At 41.0% G+C, this 17,098-nt stretch overlaps 1 protein-coding gene across 1 annotated transcript; it reads right to left on the minus strand.

Moving 5' to 3' along the window:
* Nucleotides 1-1,596: 1,596 nt before the first annotated feature.
* On the minus strand, nucleotides 1,597-15,782 carry naaladl1 (N-acetylated alpha-linked acidic dipeptidase like 1). The gene is made up of 19 exons (XM_071532878.1): nucleotides 15,586-15,782; nucleotides 14,430-14,602; nucleotides 13,173-13,294; nucleotides 11,100-11,219; nucleotides 10,508-10,700; nucleotides 10,126-10,219; nucleotides 9,926-10,030; nucleotides 9,498-9,583; nucleotides 9,240-9,359; nucleotides 9,031-9,116; nucleotides 8,687-8,750; nucleotides 7,669-7,736; nucleotides 7,388-7,479; nucleotides 5,074-5,167; nucleotides 4,412-4,493; nucleotides 3,506-3,679; nucleotides 2,810-2,897; nucleotides 2,564-2,656; nucleotides 1,597-1,774 (listed from the first exon to the last, which is right to left on the minus strand). The coding sequence occupies exons 1-19, from the start codon at nucleotides 15,780-15,782 to the stop codon at nucleotides 1,597-1,599; spliced, it is 2,229 nt and encodes a 742-aa protein (XP_071388979.1).
* Between the last annotated feature and the right edge of the window lie 1,316 nt (nucleotides 15,783-17,098).

Here is a 17,098-nt window from a genome sequence, read left to right on the forward strand (position 1 = left end):
TTATGTCTCATAATCCTGAACTCATCAAAAGATTTAGTTACAACAAGGTCTATATATAGGTTGTAGCCTATACCACCCAATATGCTGAGATGGTTCATAAGCTGCTCTGTTGCCAACATAAGAAAACGGTGGTTGAACTGGGCAGCTCTCAGTTGTGAATGTCTAACTGCATGAGTGTGAAGTGAGGTGGTACTGAAAAGAGCAACTGTTCCCTGGGAAAATAAAGAGTAGAAATAAATGAAAAAATAAAAACCCCACAGTTGTTCAGGTATTCAACAGTTCTACCATCGAGCTGTGTGTGTGTATTCTACGGCGGCTCTAAGGGCTCAGGTGGGTGTGATTAATACTGTAAACTTTAACCAGAGGAGAGGGGAGGCCGACTGTGTTTACATGAGAGCCAGAATAGGAAGGAAAATGGAGGAGAAGAGTGCAGGATCTATAGTTGGATTTAGAGAGAAGCGAGAGGGAGCTGATGGTGTTATTTTTTCATTTAAAGTTTGAATAAATCTTTTCCACCTATATCCTAACCTAATGAAAAATATGTGTATATGGACTGTTGGTCTATGGTCTCGATGTGCTCTCTGCCCCCTGGTGGCAAGTATAGGTATTGTAGCTCCACATACAGGCTATATCAGTGGTTCTCAAACCTTTTCACGTCAAGGACCCCTAAACTGACACAAATTAAACCATGGACCCCCATTTGATAAGATTTTGTCCCAGGGTCCCCCATCTGATAAGATTTTTGCTTTTAGATGTTTTATTACAGAAAGTGTATGAAACCCGTGACCAAAATAGTTATACATTCTGTCATTGTGTTACTTAGGGATAGTGAAAATAAATGATTCCCCTTTTTGCTGGGGACCCCCTAGAACCCCCTCAAGGACCCCGGACCCCACTTTGAGAAACACTGGGCTATATCACAACTGAGGACAGGAGCAACATCTGCAGGCTCCATTACTGGCCTAACCCCAGAGCCCCTGGAGGCTGTGATAGAGCAAAGAACTAGGAAGAAGGTGCAGTCTATACTGCAATATGATAGTTTTGCCAACCTTAGAATCAGCTTGAGCAATCAACTGGTTCCACTCAGATGTTCCTCAGAATGGTTTAAGTAATTTATAAATGTGGCTGTACCTGTCTGTGGGTCTTTGTTTCTGTTGTTCTCCACTGTATTCCTGTTGTTTGTCTGATAATGTGTATCTGATCTCAGACAGAGAGATAAACTGGCATCGTCAAAGCAATCACGGTACCTGCATTCTAGGCAAGTATTCTCCATTAATTGAAAGCTAATTTGAATAGTAGGTCGGGCATAAACTTCATGAAATTAATAGACAGCTGTTACAATTTGGTTTGAATGTGCTTTAATGAAAATAATGATCAAACTTCACACTTCAGTCCTATGACAGAGACTGAACACGTCACAAAGATTGTATGCTAGGCTACTCTTGGCATTGTGTGTGTGTGTGTGTGTGTGTGTGTGCCTATCTGGGTGTATTCCATCAGTGCTCAGGTTATTTGGGGGTCCCTGTCTTTTCTTTTCTTTTTCTTTTTTTTTCAATCTCCCTGAGTTAGTGCTGGCTCCTCCTTCCTCGTCCGTCTCTATATGACGTCATCCAGCGTGTGGGCGGCACCCTCGATGGCCTGGCTCAGGATTGACAGCTGGTGGTGCACCTTCTCCCAGCCGCCGGTCAGTTCTGGTAAGTCGGCGTTGGCGAAGGAATCAGCCAAACCCGGGAAGGTAGGCAGGTTGGCGCCACTGGAGGCCCAGATGACGTGTCTGGGTGAAACACAAGGAAATGAAGAGAGGTGAAACCATGATGGAGCAGCTGATGGAGGATCACACACACGTTGCTCTGGTCGAGATTGAAATTTACAAAGGCGCTGAGGTAAAACCACTCCTGGTAATGTTAATGCCATCTAGAGAGGAATATAGACAGGGCCAGAAAGATAAATAAAGAAACACAGAAAAAGATGCAAGAGAGGCAGACACAGAGAAAAAATATTTTACTGCCATCTTTACAACGTATAAAGTTTTGAGCTAGCTGCCATATTTCCCTGTGGTTAGGATGATGGCAGCACAGCACCTATGCCAGTGACCCTACGGCACTTTTGTAGCATCTCATATATTTCATATTTTTATTACCTTGTGTTGTTTGCACACTCTTGCACTACTTATAAAGTCTGTACAGGTCTTTATACACTCCGCCACACAAGCATCAAGAACTATGTCAAGGCTCAGATCTCATTTCCATGCATTTCCATCCTATTCAGTGTGACAGTCTAATGGTATCTCGTTCCACTGCACTGGATTCTCACCTATGGCTTTAACCCACTGTATGCCACCCTGCCTACATTGTGAGAGAATGGGTTGAGAATGAGTTATATATATAGTCTACTAGCCATTGTATCCTAGACAAATTCCCATACACTTGTTTTTCTTAGTGAAAAAAGTGATTCTGATTCTGAAAGAGCATTTATTTCAGTCCTTCAGAAGCTAGGTGTTCGATCATTGTCTCCTATAATGTGTTTCACACTGAAATTTGAAATAAAACCATCGTCTTTTTACCTGTATCCATATTTCTCTGGGAAAGCCAGCGGGTCTAAGAAAGCCCGGTCCAGCAGCATGAGCTGGTCGTTGATCCTTCGGACCTTCAGTGGTCTAAGAAGAAACAGAGGTGGCTGTTTGACAATATAATTTGTTTATATGTGTGTTTATGTGTTTATGTGTTTATACGTGCATTATTGTCTGTGTGTGTATGTGTGTGTGTGTGTATACATGTGTCTGTGTATGTGTGTGTGTGTATGCTCTTACGTTTCATTTGCCAGGTCTGAACCTTGAATCACCTGATCCAGTTGAGTGGCTGCAGAGCGAAACTTGGCGACCGCACGTTTTAGTGGTTCTGAAACGAGACAGAGAAGAGTTCACACTCTCTATTCTCCTGTGACTGTTAGTATGGGAAATTGATGCAGCTTCTGTTGTTTGTTCAGCCTGAAGACAGTTCTCTTCACTGATTCAGGGGTTTTCAAAGTCATTCCCCTGCCACATCAGTGGCTTTATGTTTATGCGAGTCCCAATCAGAAGCATTGTAACATGAGCTTCAAGCTTACGGTCAGCTCAACCAATCAGAAGTAATGTAGTAACTCAAGAGATTCTCCTGTTTCAGCTGGCAAGATGGTGGCAGTACACAAGTAAAACCCAGCAAAATAAGGTTGTCTCCCCCATTATGAAACATCAGATTCTTTAGTTGAGACACTGAAACATAAACCCTCCAAAATAAATAAGGTTGTCTCCCCCATTATGAAACATCAGATTCTTTAGTTGAGACACTGAAACATAAACCCTCCAAAATTACCAAATCTAAGTTACATGTTATGTCTATATTTGCAAAATTTCAACCAAGGTGATGAACCTACTAATTAGTGCTCTTACCTGCATTAGATTTACATTAGTCTGTGTTGGGCCAGCCGACTACTGTAATATCCCCCCGTTCCCCCCTGCTGCTCTTACCCATGGAGATGTTCTTAGCTGTGAGTTGGTCTTGGTAGAGGTGCAGTGCATTTTTGAGGTACATCTCCAGAATCTCAGCATAGTCACTGCAGTTTAACGGCAACACCAGGCTGTCGGCCAGTCGAATCAGGACGTTCCCCGCTGTCCTGGCAACAGCTTGGTGACTGATGAACCCTGAGAGGAAAGAGGCAGTAGATAGAGAGGTTATACACAAAGATACAAAGAAGGTGAGAGGCTAACATAATGTGTAGTGGTAAAATAGAGACAGATACAGATTGTAAAAGCCATTGTAAAAGTCCCACTTTTTACTGCGTGCTTGCTGAACTTACTGTACTTTTCACTATGAAGCACTAATCCCTTAAAATAACCTTACATTTACATGAATTTACATGAATTCACCCTATATTTCATTACAATTAGTTAAGGGAGTTATTAATGGAGGAGACCCCATCGAAACCCCCTTAAACACCCCCTTAATTTTTGACTGCTTACTTTCTAATATACTGTAATGAAAAAATCAGGGAGACAGGAACATTCCATCAATAACTCATTATTAAGCTTTAAACCATGTACAAAAAGCATAAAAAATCCCTTAATTACTAGTGTCTTCATGAAACAACCCATGAATAGATAGATTAATATGTAATGGAGAAATTAAGGGCATTTTAGGGATAAAATTAAGGAGTTTGGTTTAATTTGCTCCAGCCCCAAGAGGAATTGTTTGGGAAAATCAGGTTTTGCTCTCTTTTCAGCTTTGTATTAAAATATACATATTTGCTCCTACTGTGTAACATTCAAGAAAGTATTGTCTGAAGGAAGAGGGACTTCAACAGTGGCTACTGCTGTACAAGAAGTTCAATACAAGAAAGTGTGATAGGCGATAGCAAGAGAGCCAGCACTGCTCACCGGGATCAATAAACTTAGCGGCGTAGTCAAAGGTGTCGTATGCCGTGTGGTACGCAGGGTAAATTCGAGCATTTGTTTTTGTCTGTGGAAAACAAAATGTTCATATAATAGGAATTAAATGACTGACTAGACTAGGGCTTATATGTCCAATGTTGGTCTGTCTGTCTTCTTGACCCCGATACCCGCCCTTCTCTTTTTCTCTTCTTGTATGGGAGAGAACATCATATCAATCTGCACACCAAAATGTGTCGGGTTTTCAACTTAAAACCTTTTCCACTCTTCATCTCAGTATACATGAAGTCCACCAAGCACTTACATCAAGGAAACATCAACTTTTAAAATAGATTTGCAGTGCTTGATACCGCCCCCCATGGTGTATTCAGGTGGAAGATGACAAAGGTATTACAGGTGAATCACATCTAAAAGTTGACATCTTATCGTAACAAGTTCTGCTTGGTGGATTTAGAAGTCATACTCTAAAAAGTATATGTTCTTGGCAATAAGCAAGAAAATTGCCAAACTGCCAATTTCAACCTATAATTTGACATACTGTTCTCTCCCATACAGAGACAGAAAGAGAGAAAGGCACATATCAGGGTTTGTCTGCAAACCACATATTCCAAACATTTCAGGTAGTGAGTTTATGAAGACGTCTATCGTACCCTGTCGTATGTGTATGAGATGTCCATCGAGGCGATCCCCAGGTAATGGACAAAGGCAGCATAATCACTACCTGCTCCTGTCAGAAATCCCACCCTGTAACAAGAAAAAGAGAAAACCTGAACACGTTAAGTTTCATTAGGACCCAAATTCACATAAATCCAGAAAAACAAATTGTTACAGAAAGTAGACAGACACACAAACATGTTGTGAAGATCAGACGCAGTCTATTAGTTATGGTTAATTTTGTCTTGGTCCATGACTTCTTTCAAGTTTTCTAGATTAGTAAGATTCTATTGCAACCACATTGTTTAAGTCATTTGCAATAGCCAAACTTCCTGTTGGAACACATGCCCCTTGTTTTTGATGGTTTAAGACTTCAGAAAGGACAAGCCTGGATTTGAACTCACAATCTTTCACACAGGAAACTGATGCTTTACCTACTGAGCCAAACTCCTGGCTTTCAATATGGGTTAGACTATCGCCTATGACCAATCACTTGTCCCTTTGTTTTGTTTCCCCACTGTGGCACACCAAAGAGGAAGTTAAGCTGAGTTGGTTAAGCTCAGTACCTGATTTGGCATGTTTCTCCACAATAAAATAACTTATGATTTTATTGTGTTATGATTTTATTGTGGAGAAACTAACCAAGTATTGTGATACTGCAGCCTATGATTGACAGTGCTAATCACTTTATAGAACTTTGTAGTGCTCTCCATTAATGAATAAATCAACTCACATGGGCCAGATAACACGCCAAATCAGGTATTTAGCCATTGACAGATTATGTCAAACACCTGCTTTGAGTTTTCTGCACATGTGATTTAGTGTTGATTTACTTTTCATGAAACTTCAAAATGATCACAGTTCTTCATCGACTTTGTGCTCTAAAGACCTGAGCTTAACCACTCTGCCAACTTCCTTGGCAGAGGCTTTTTCATCAGGACGGGGGACAATTATTTCAGCGCTTTGCACACCTAGTGACAGCACCTTTCAACACCATGTACAGCGCCTCAGCAAACACAAAATGATGATTTGTCTCCAAAAATCCACCTAAACATAGTTTATGTGGTGCATTGTTTATGTTTTTTGGATTGGGTTAGGTAATAATGAGCAGGACAGAACATGATAAATGTCTATGTAAGTACTGAAAACAAGTATAATACTATTATTATTATTTTAATTGTGGTGAAAACCGGAACAATTTGGTAGTGAATGTTGAAAACTGGGACATTTTAGTGTTTTGCAGATATTTGTCGGGACTCAGGACACCCATCTTGAAACCGGGACAATCCCGGACAAACCGGGACAATCCCGGACAAACCGGGACGTCTGGTCACCGTATCTTTGGTGTGCCACAGTGGGGAAACAAAACAAAGCGACAAGTGATTGGTCATAGGCGATAGTCCAACCCATATTGAAAGGCCTCAAAGCCTCAGAAACAATATTATAACTGTATTAGTGCCCCACATTAATCAATTTAAACATGGCTTTACAGACATCTTGAGAGTACAGACATCTTTTGTCTTTAGTTTGAGTGATACATGGATTGGACTCAGCACCTTCCAAAGAATCTATGGACACAAGAAATAAGAAGAAATCCAGAAAATACAATAGGGTTCCACTACGTGCTTGGACCCCTAATTAGCTTATGAAGGAGCTTTAAATATTGGGAAGGGGGTGGGATTATCTAGCAAGGTATGGTCAGTTCTGATAACTACCTACTACAAATGAAAGGCAACAAATACAGTTTATTGTATATCTGCATATCATTATTGTCATGTTTGGTTGTGGTGAACAGGAAGGCCAGTTGGGGCTGCTTCATTCACACAGTTACACACATTCACATCCACCAATACAGCCACAGTCTTCTGTTGGCCAATGAGCAGCTCCACTGGAGCAATTTGATTAGGTGCCTTGCTGAAGGGCGTTTCAGTGTGAGTTGTTGAACGAAGTGAGCAGAGTTTCTCATTCCCTTTTCCCGCCCAGATTGTCCCAGCTGCTCCGGGATTTGAATTGACAACCTTCTGGTCACAAATGTCCGATCACAAGACTGCTGCAGCTTATTAACTATAGATTATAGGTCAGGCTCTTTGGTGTAGATTTTGGATGTGTTATGGACGGCGAAGAGTCTGCAGGTTTTTGTTCCAACCAAACACTACAGCAGCTTATTTTACTAATCACACACCTTCACACAGCAGTGGTAAAATGAGCTGCTGTAGTGTTTAGTTGGAATGAAAACCTTCATAACTCTGTTAGTTCTGTTAGTGAGTGTAGGATGTAGGATCATAGAAAGGTGTAACTGTAGTTCATTACCTGGGAATGGTTCCATGGGCAGCGCTGGTTCTGTTGGCATATCGGATCCAATTGTCATACACAGATGTGGAGTCCAGTCCAGGTGCTTTGACCTGGAGAGCGAACACACTTTCATGTGGCAGTATCACACAAGGACACAGGAGAGGAGGGTTTCTTTAATAAGCAGCTTAGTGGCTTTGCATAGTGGTGCTACCCAGGAACCCAGGAATGTTTTTGGTCAATTTGAAATGCCAGTGAAACACTGTGCTGACCTGACAGGTGTGTTCGGGTTCAGGCCTCACCTGTTTAGCGGCTGTGAAGATGACATTCTGCACCGAGGGAATCGCTGAAGCTCTGAGGGTGGCGTTGGCTAAAGAGTGGAGTATAAGTGAGTGTTTTGGATTAGGGTCACTAATGATTATCACCCCTACCAAAAATACAAAATATAGAAAACTAAACATTTGTAAAAAAAAAAAACATAAATAAAAAAAAAACAACAACACTAATGCATTCAAGTGGTGTCGGATTTACAGTCTGAAAGATTTTTCGACTAGTGCCACATAAACACCTTATTATGTCGCATGATCAAGTTGGAGAAATCGGGATTGTAGATGCAGCACATCTTGATAATCGCTCTTTCCAACATGGCTGAACAGCACAGAGTCCTAGGCTACGTGAACGTAAGAAATTTCAACAATAAAGCCTAAAATGAACCACAAGTACAAATTTAAAAGACATGGATACTCCTTGATAACTATAGTGCTACGGCATTCAGTTACCTGTGGCATTTACATTCATAATCCCCTGAAATAGCTGAAGATTGCTTTCGAGCTAGGCTATCGCTAGCTCGATTGCTAGCATTAGCCTAGAAGGCTGGCAGTGTGTGGAAACAGTTGAGGAAACCTTCTCCAATAAAGCATGTGAATGCAAACTACTCGGATGGCCGAGTTGTGACATATTCTTGACTCAGAGTATGACCTGACATCACTTGAATGCAGCGTAAAACTATCAAACCCACACCGAAAACTAAAACTAAACTGAAGTTGAAATAAAAATTGAAAACTATATAAAAATAGCAGTAGGCTACTATAAACTATAATATAATAACCCTGGTTACAACAACTGTGCTACCACAGCACTTTGATGTTAACAGGTGGTATTTTTATAAAGTGTCTGTAAGTTAGTTTAACTCAGTCCAGTCATGCATATCCACCCACTCAACATCTCCTGAGCACCTGGAAAGTGCTAGCGTACTTGTTCTTTAATAAAGATTTGGTTTTAGACTTTTTACTTGTGAGCAGCGAAGGCAGTTCTTCTTACCAAACACAGATATATCCACATTGATGTAAGCAACAGTGCGTTCACTGAGTTTGGCGAAGTATTGCTGAGGGAAAGCAAAGAGCAAGTTTAAATATCTCAGTGTCAGTAGGTATGTCCAAATATAAAAAAAAACATTTAGCATTACATTTAAAGGATAAGTTCAGCGCTAAGTTCGGTGAGTTCGCCATTTCAACTGACTGCTGACTCGGGGAGTCAATATTGTCTGCGGGTGCGAGTGCTACAGGTATGTAAGAGACAAATTATACATAGGTCAAAAATCGACAAACTTATCCTTTAAGTGTTGCTTGTTGTGTCTAGTCAGCTGTGGATTGCTTAAAATTCACCTCAGTGTATTCTGCAGACCCAATGAGGCCAAACTCCTCTGCTCCCCAACTTCCAAAGATAATAGACCTGCGAGGCCTCCATTTGCCTGCCACAGAGAGGAACAGTCAGTCAGCCAGTCTGTTTGTCTGCCAGTCAGTCAGTCAGTCAGTCAATCAGTCAGTCAGTCAGTCAGTCAGTCAATCAGTCAGTCAGTTACGGCTCTCCTCACCCTGCTTGACCATCCTGCCCAGCACCCTGGTCACTTCCAGCATGACCGATGTCCCGCTGCTTGGGTCAATGGCACCGTGGACCCAGCTGTCCCTGTGGTTCCCATAGATCACATACCTGTCTATGGACATAAACAAGCACACACACACACACACACACACACACACACACATAGAGCATTCAAACACAGTAGCCATAAATTGAAAATAGATGACGACGGATGGCTGAATTTTGGCTGGTGGGTGTGGTCACGTCTCACCTGGCTCGACGCTCCCTCGGATGACTCCCATCACATTAGAAGAGTTCTTCACCTCTTCATGGTTATAGATGTCCAGTTTCACATCACTGGAACAGAAATCCAGAAGTTCATATAGACAAGGGACTCTCTCAACTTTCTACTTTTGAAAGATACAAGGAATGGTCTGCTATCTAGTTGCACGACAAACGACAAAGTTTTCTTTTACAATGCAGTGCAGTATGAGTCATCAACAGAAATGTGTTGTGTACCGGAAAGAGACGGTCTGTTAATTTTGACATAAAATTTCTAGAAATCAAAATTTTTTTGTCATTTTTTTGGGCCTGTATCAGTGAATAGGTGTATGCTAAGTCCAGCAACATTGACAAAAAGGTAAAAGTATTTTTTCATTTAAATGTATTTGGTGCTGGAATTTTGGGACAGTTGACTACCTGTTGTTGAAGGCAGATGTGGGTTTGAAACCAGGTCCCCCAAAGTTGTAGGTGCAGTTGAATGCTCCCTGCCAATCAGCTGGAGCCGGTTGTCCACCCAGCTCACTGTGATCACCAATCAAAAACAGTAGAATTAATTCATCACCAACCATTTTTTGGGTCATACCAATTCAACAAGCAGCATTGTCACTATCACAAACCAGATCAATGCGTAGGCATCCTCAAATCCAATTGGCTGGATTGGAATGGGAGGAATCCCCGTAATGTTCTCCACTGGAATTCTATAGGTTTCCTCTGCAAAATAAGCAATAACAACAACTCATAAATAAAATTACTGTTCACTATTCACTGCTTTTTTAGCTGGAATTTCATATAAATGTTAAATATTCCACACCTAGTTAGGATTATATATGATTTGATTTTATGTTTATGTGTATCTATATACTGGTAGCCATTGTAAAAGCCTCCCTTCACAGGGTGACGGAGCCAAAGTGCAGCAGCAGTTGAGTAAGCACGCAGTAAAAAGTGGGACTTCAACAAAGGCTACATCTGTACATTTCCATGCTGGTGTTGGCTGGTTACCTTTGGCAGCCAGGTAGGGTGTGAGCAGGTCTCCATAGCGGCTGGTGAAGGAGCCTCTCTCCACACCGGAGGGGGGCAGGTACCAGGAGTGAGGGTAAGTCTCATTGACATCGGACATGAGGCCATCATTGATGTCCAAAGGGTCTGTGTAGACCAGCACACCAGCAACGCCATAGGGTGCTGCATTGATGGCCTGGATGAGAGAAAACATGGCAGATAATTTTATCTATCTATCTATCTATCTATCTATCTATCTATCTATCTATCGAGCACACAATCTCACACTCCCACTGTAACAGACATTCCCACCTGGGAGTTGCCCAGTTTCTCTTAATTGTTATGTATGCATTTTGTTATTTGTGTAGTATTTTACTGTAGTTTGGTTTCTGTTGCCCAATTCATCTGTGTCTCTGTCTCCTTTTGACGATAGTCCCTTGTTTTTTTTTTTGTCTCACCTGAACAGATTGTTTTTGCTCTTTCTTTTTTCACTTTTCATCATTTACAAATGTAAGCACACAAAAACGTAGCCAAACTTACAACATTATTATTTTTCAAGATGGCAATAATTAGTGCAATGTGTAGGCATACTCACTTTAGCAGCTCTTCCTGCTCCACCATATCTGGTGATAGCGATGGTTCCTCTTAGGTCCAGTGTCTGGTTCAGTCGCTGGTAGTCACTTGGTTTCCCCTCGTTGGCATATACCAGTTTCCCCTAAAATCATTGTCAACACTCTGTCAGCAAAGTGCTCTTGGATAATTAGTACATCAGCTGCTATGAAAGAAAAAAAAAATCATCTCGCGACTCCCTATAGGGAAAGCTCTGACCCGCAGGTTGACAACAGCTTCACTAGGACATTGTGTTTCCACGGTACTTTATGGTTTCAGATATATTTTATGTAATGCTGACCGACAAAATTGTATGTCTTTAATTTAATCCTTATTATGGCCTCCTCCTGCCCTGAAATCAGATGGACACAGATAGAAGTACTATAAATCAGCTAGATTTATTATTCCTAACAGATGGGCTCTTGTTGGTTTATGAACCTGGTTGACACCATAACCGTTAACGTTATCTCTGCTTGATAAGGCATGTGAAATGTTTTGGCCTTGAGGACACTGCTCCAGTTGTGAAACAGCAAGGCTCTATGGCACCAGTAAAAAATATAAAAGCTTTTCACACCTGGCTTTTACTGCCTACAGACACAATTCTGGGCTATTTTTTTTTATTTTTTTTTATTTTTTTGCTATTTATGCATTTTGTTGTGTTTTTTTCTACCGTTTTACGGGTCTTGATGTTGTTGTTGACATTGCGGGTGTTTAGTCAGCGCTAGTCAGACTTATAGTGAGTGCTACAGTAGAATGAACTTAACTTCTTAGATCACCATTACAATCAACCAATAGTAAGGAGTGCAAAGGTCAGAGTGTCTTGACAATAGATAAAATATTCCTGCGATCCTACAATGATCATGTATGACAGAGAACAGTGCTACCAAGTTAAGAATGGAGCCTCAAATAGCCTCAAAGGTCGTGACCTGCACTGCATGACAGTGAGGAGTAATATCCTGACAATCATGTGATTTTTATAGATTCAGTGAATTTTTACTTCTTCGCTTAGTTTAAACACAGGGAGTCCATCTGATGATCTCTCAGCTCTCAGCCATTATCTTACATTCGCTTGTCTCTATGCCAAACTGTTCATCCATCTATCTCTGCGCAATAGTTTGACAAACACACATTACTTAAAATGTACCTATAAGACGTTGGCTTGTGTGGTTTCAGGGGCGGTCTTACTTTTAGGCAAAGGTAGGCAACTGACAGCCAGAGGGCCCCGCAAAAGACAAGAATAGAACTAATGTAAACTTATTTTTAATGAAATTATTGTTGAAAAACACCCCTATTTTTGTTACAATAAATTATTTCAATCTTGAATCATGGTCACCCCCATTACTCAGGCTGTAGTGGGCTATTCTAGGGAGATTTGCCACTTGACTTTAAGCTTATTGTCCTTGCCACTGCATCAGTAGCTGAGAGAGAAGTTAAAAAAATAAAATAAGCAAAGCTACCCAAGTTTATATATAGACAGGATGGATTAAAAAGCGACAGAGTTGGGATTCAGGGGGCCTCATGCTTGCCTTTGCCTAGGGCCCCCAAATCATTAAGTCCGCCCCTGGTGTGTGGTGTGCTGATATTATCCTATACGCATGTGAATTTGGCTAAGGTTGTAAAAATAAAACTTAATATAGCATAGGGCTACAGAGTTGGGTCCCTAGCTTAAAAGCAGTGGTTTTCAACCTGGGGGTCGTGAGACGATGTTTAGATATATTTCAAAATCTGATATTCAGATTTATTCGCATTTTTTCAATCATTATGATTAATGTATTTTTTATTCTTGTGACAGAGTTAATGTTTTCAGCCCTTAAGTTTTTAACTACAATTGTCAAGTAAATAGCCTGAAAAGGTGAAATAAAAATCCACATTTGGTGTCAAAGTTGAGTGAGAGCTGCTGGCCTGCTGGACATCAGGTATAGGACACACATACTGGACAGCAGGGGGGAAGCGTAAGGATTTAGAGAATTATGTGTGGTACTTTGAACTGAAAATGGCTTCAAATACAATTCACTGCTCTAAAGTGTATGGTCAGATATACAGAGATGTTGCTGTTTACCTGTGGGTGTCCAGCAGGGGCATACGCAGCGTAGGGCTGAACCACCTCTGGGTCGTCTTGGTCCGGACCATAAAGCTTCTCTTTTTCTCTGGCAGTGTACAGCACAGCGGCGGACGGGCTCACTGAAACAAACAACTCATGGTGACTGATCCTTTGATCTGCAAACAACTGAAACTAATGGGGCCACTGGAGGAATGAAAGCTATGCCAGTGTGAGTGACTATGAAAAATGAAGTTAGCCATCGATGTGCTCTTTTTTTTAGACCAGCTCCAGTTCTCTGGGGAATGTAATTGCATCTGGAATGTATTACTCTGATGATGTTTATAAACAAAATGTTCCTCTTGGCTAAAGTTTTGCTTCTGATGGAAAACACAATCTAAATTTAATCATTCATGAGTGGCTTGGGAAATAGGGGATTTTTGCCTGTCTGGAATAATGTTACACACATCCATATGTTACAGATATTTAAAAATCAGTTGTACTGAACTTGTCATACAACACAGCTGTCATTGCTCCCATGGAGCGCAGCCTACTAAAATCACACACTCTGGCTCCATCTCACTGAGTAATATTCCTTTTTGATGATCCTGCGATAACTTTTTGCTCGACCGCTCAACTGTTAATCACCCTTTATCCCTGAGCTTCTTTTAACTGGGATGATTTCATCTAGACCGGTAGTTCTTAGCATTCGTAATGATCAGAGGTGTGACCAAGTCAACTTTACTCGAGTCCCAAGTCAGTCTCATGTCTTGAGGCAAAAGTCTCAAGTCAAGTCTCAAGTCTAAATGTAGAAACATTAAGTCAAGTCAACAAATCAAGAGTCCAGTATCAATTTAATATCTTAAAGAAAACAACATATCTAGGACTTTTCAATGCAATATGGTTTTAATAGGATAAAAACTTGGAAAGTGCATCATGAGTTTGATTTCTCTAATCAGTTTCAATTTCAATAAATTCAATCATTCCATACAAATTCAGAAAACAGAATTTAAACTCAGTCTCTGACTGGTGGAACAAATCTCATAAGATTTTTATTTTCCCTTTTCAGGCTCTTTCACTTGATTGATTATTGGAAGAAGCTTAGACACTGCAAATACTCATTATTTCACAAGAAGGCACAATAATTAAAAACATTATAATATATTTTTCATTCAATAAATCATCACACAGTCGTTCAGATCATTTCCAGTCCAGCACCTACACATGTGTGACCATCCCCACTTTCACGCGGACACATTAACCAACCCGCTGACTCACCCACAGTGACCTTATTGGGATTTTTGGGGTCGGGGAAGGAGAGGTAGACCATGTACTCCTCTCTCCAGGCCTGGTCCAGACCGGTATCCGGGTCCTGCCATCTCTTTAGCATGAGCTGCACCGTCCGCTCGTCTCCAGCGGTTGTGGCCATGTGAGGCACTTTGGTCAACTCCCTATGTGCAGGGAAACGGGCATGAAGAAAGCTCCAGTCCAGTAATTACACACTGTGTCCTGGCTGTTGTAGTCTCTAGTGAAACTCAGACAGTTTAAAAAGAATAAGGGCCCAAAAATGGCAGCGCAAGCAAGAAAAAATAGGAGCAGGGCTTCTTTGCATGCAAAAAAAATTACGTTAATAGAAGTAACTGTGTCCACATGTCAAAAATGAACAGTGGTGGTCTTTTTACACTGTCCGAAGAACACCTGTTTAGGTTGAAATGTGTTGTGTGTAAGTTGGTGCCTGAATGCTTTGTGGTATTTTTTTCTTGACTTTGGAAGATGTGCCATCTCTTTTCATGTTTGACATGTGGGCATGATTACTTTTATTAAAGTGATTTCTTTGCATGCAAGGAAGCCCTGCCCTGTTTTTTCTTGTAGTCTCTAAAAAGTAAAAAGGGCTTTGGGGAACCTTCAGACTGCAACCACAAGGGAATGCCAGGGGAACCAGATGACAAATAGTTCATGAACCCTGATGGTACCTGATGGACCTCTGATATATGGGGATTCTTCAAGGAATCTTTAGGGACCTTTGTTATCTAGTGAGGAACCCAAAAGTGCTTATTGGCTCCCTTGGACCTTAGAGGAACCCCAGTGAATCCATAGTGTTTAGAGTGTATTTATGCAAACAGCAAGTCTCTATATCTATCATCATTATGTATGTTTATTTTTACCAAGATACTTCCACTTCCACTGTAAGACATTGAATCACAAAACCAAATAAAAAAAGCCAAACTTTTTGGTAGGGTGAAGCCTTTTTATAAGCTCCTTATAAGCCTCCTACTTCACCTGCACAGATTGTATTTCATTTTTTCCTCTGTTTTCTCAGTTTTTATTTGTGCAAATAAACTAAACCTAATGAACAGAATGAGTGACTGACTGAAAGAGGATTATGTCAGCCTTACTAGACATTTTGGGTTTATATCACAAGTCATCAGCTCACCGGAGGTTCTCCTGGATCTGGATGTTGTCCACCTCAGACAGGAACTTCTCAATGAGGCTCTCGTCCACGTCCCGCGCCACATCCTTCACCCAGGCCGGGGCCGAGCTGCCGCTGCTGATGCCATAGTGCCCGATGAGGATACCCGCGGTCAGCATGACAGCACCGCACACAGCGGCAATCAACACCTGCTTCAGCATTGTCCTCCCTGGGATTAGGGCTTTGACCAAATAGCTCACCTGAGTCTTGTCCCAGACAGTGGGCTTCCCCAAATGGTCAGTAAATTTCCTGAAATTGGCTGTTGCTCAGGAGTCTTGTGTTCTTCTGAAGTAGGCAGAGCTTATGTATGTATGTATGTATGTATGGAGAAAATGTTGTTTCTGCTTCTGATTTAATTGTCCCAAATGATCTGTGCATCACCGGCGCAACCTCAGAAGTCATTCCCAATAAGAAACAGACAGGCTCACTGTAAAGTTTACTCATTAATGTTTTGCAGATGGGATGGACTTTATCCTTTTGTGTGTGTGTGTGTGTGTATGCATGTGTGTGCGTTCCCACGCATGTGTATATTTGCACACACTTGAGTGTGCGTATGTCTGCCTGTGTTTGTGTATGTGTGTGTTTGTGTGTACAAACATGTCATGATAGTAAATCCATTTATGTTCAACACCCAGACTGATACTGTGTGAGTTTCTATAAAAAAAAAATAGAATTTCAGGATTTTAGTTATATCAACAAGTGACATCTTCATTTTGCTTCAAACTGTAAACCTCCACAAACATCTGAAGACAGAATCCAACATGGAAAAGTGATTTCTGAGGAAGAGGTCTTTGATGCAGTAGCATCTCTCAAAAAGGGCTAATCTCCTGGTCCAGATGGATTCACTGCTGAGTTTTATAAAACCCATAGCATGTTGAGAGATCCTTTGTTGAAAATGGATGTACACTCATTCAAGACGGGTGAAATTCCCTCAAGTTTGAATCAAGCTGCTTCTAATTCTAAAGATGTACAAACATGCAGAGGAGTGCTCTTCTTATCGACCAATCCCACTTACTGAGATACATTTTGGTTTAAGTACTAGCTTGAGGACCAGAGATGCTTTTACCGTAACTAATTCAATTGAATCAAACTGCATTCATGGCCAAAAAGGCAACCCCCCTTCAAAAGGCTCCAATGTACAGATCAAAGAATACAATGAATGAATTAAACGGACATTTTTATATTGTTAGTAGCCATTGGAAAACACCAAGGTTAAAAATAAGTAAACTTCAGGAACCCTTCAAACAGGAAAGCTTGAGTCTACTAAATGTAATGCTGTATCATGTGTGTCATGCTGGTGTGATTTATGAAAGGGAATTATGCTGCAGCAGGCACAGATTGGGTGACCATTGATCCTCTCTGATAAGGAAAAACAAAAAAAATATCATCACAACAATTGAACACAACTAAATATTAAAGAACACTTTATGTGTGGAGAGACATTGTTATTATTTGGGGAGACAGCAGGAATGACAAA

This window comes from Centroberyx affinis, unplaced genomic scaffold (genome assembly GCF_046629955.1).
Source record: "Centroberyx affinis isolate AG114_WGS23_722 - 3 ecotype Tasmania unplaced genomic scaffold, CSIRO-AGI_Caff_v1 ptg002266l_1, whole genome shotgun sequence".
NCBI classification, from domain to species: Eukaryota; Metazoa; Chordata; class Actinopteri; order Beryciformes; family Berycidae; genus Centroberyx; species Centroberyx affinis.

Bases quoted from the DNA above. Each gene is read 5' to 3' on its own strand.
- naaladl1 (XM_071532878.1), bottom strand. From the start codon at position 15,782: ATGCTGAAGCAGGTGTTGATTGCCGCTGTGTGCGGTGCTGTCATGCTG. The intron at 4,494-5,073 runs GTACGATAGACG...TGTTTTCCACAG, and splicing joins TCTCATACACATACGACAGG to ACAAAAACAAATGCTCGAAT. The intron at 2,898-3,505 runs GTAAGAGCAGCA...GTCTCGTTTCAG, and splicing joins AGCTAAGAACATCTCCATGG to AACCACTAAAACGTGCGGTC.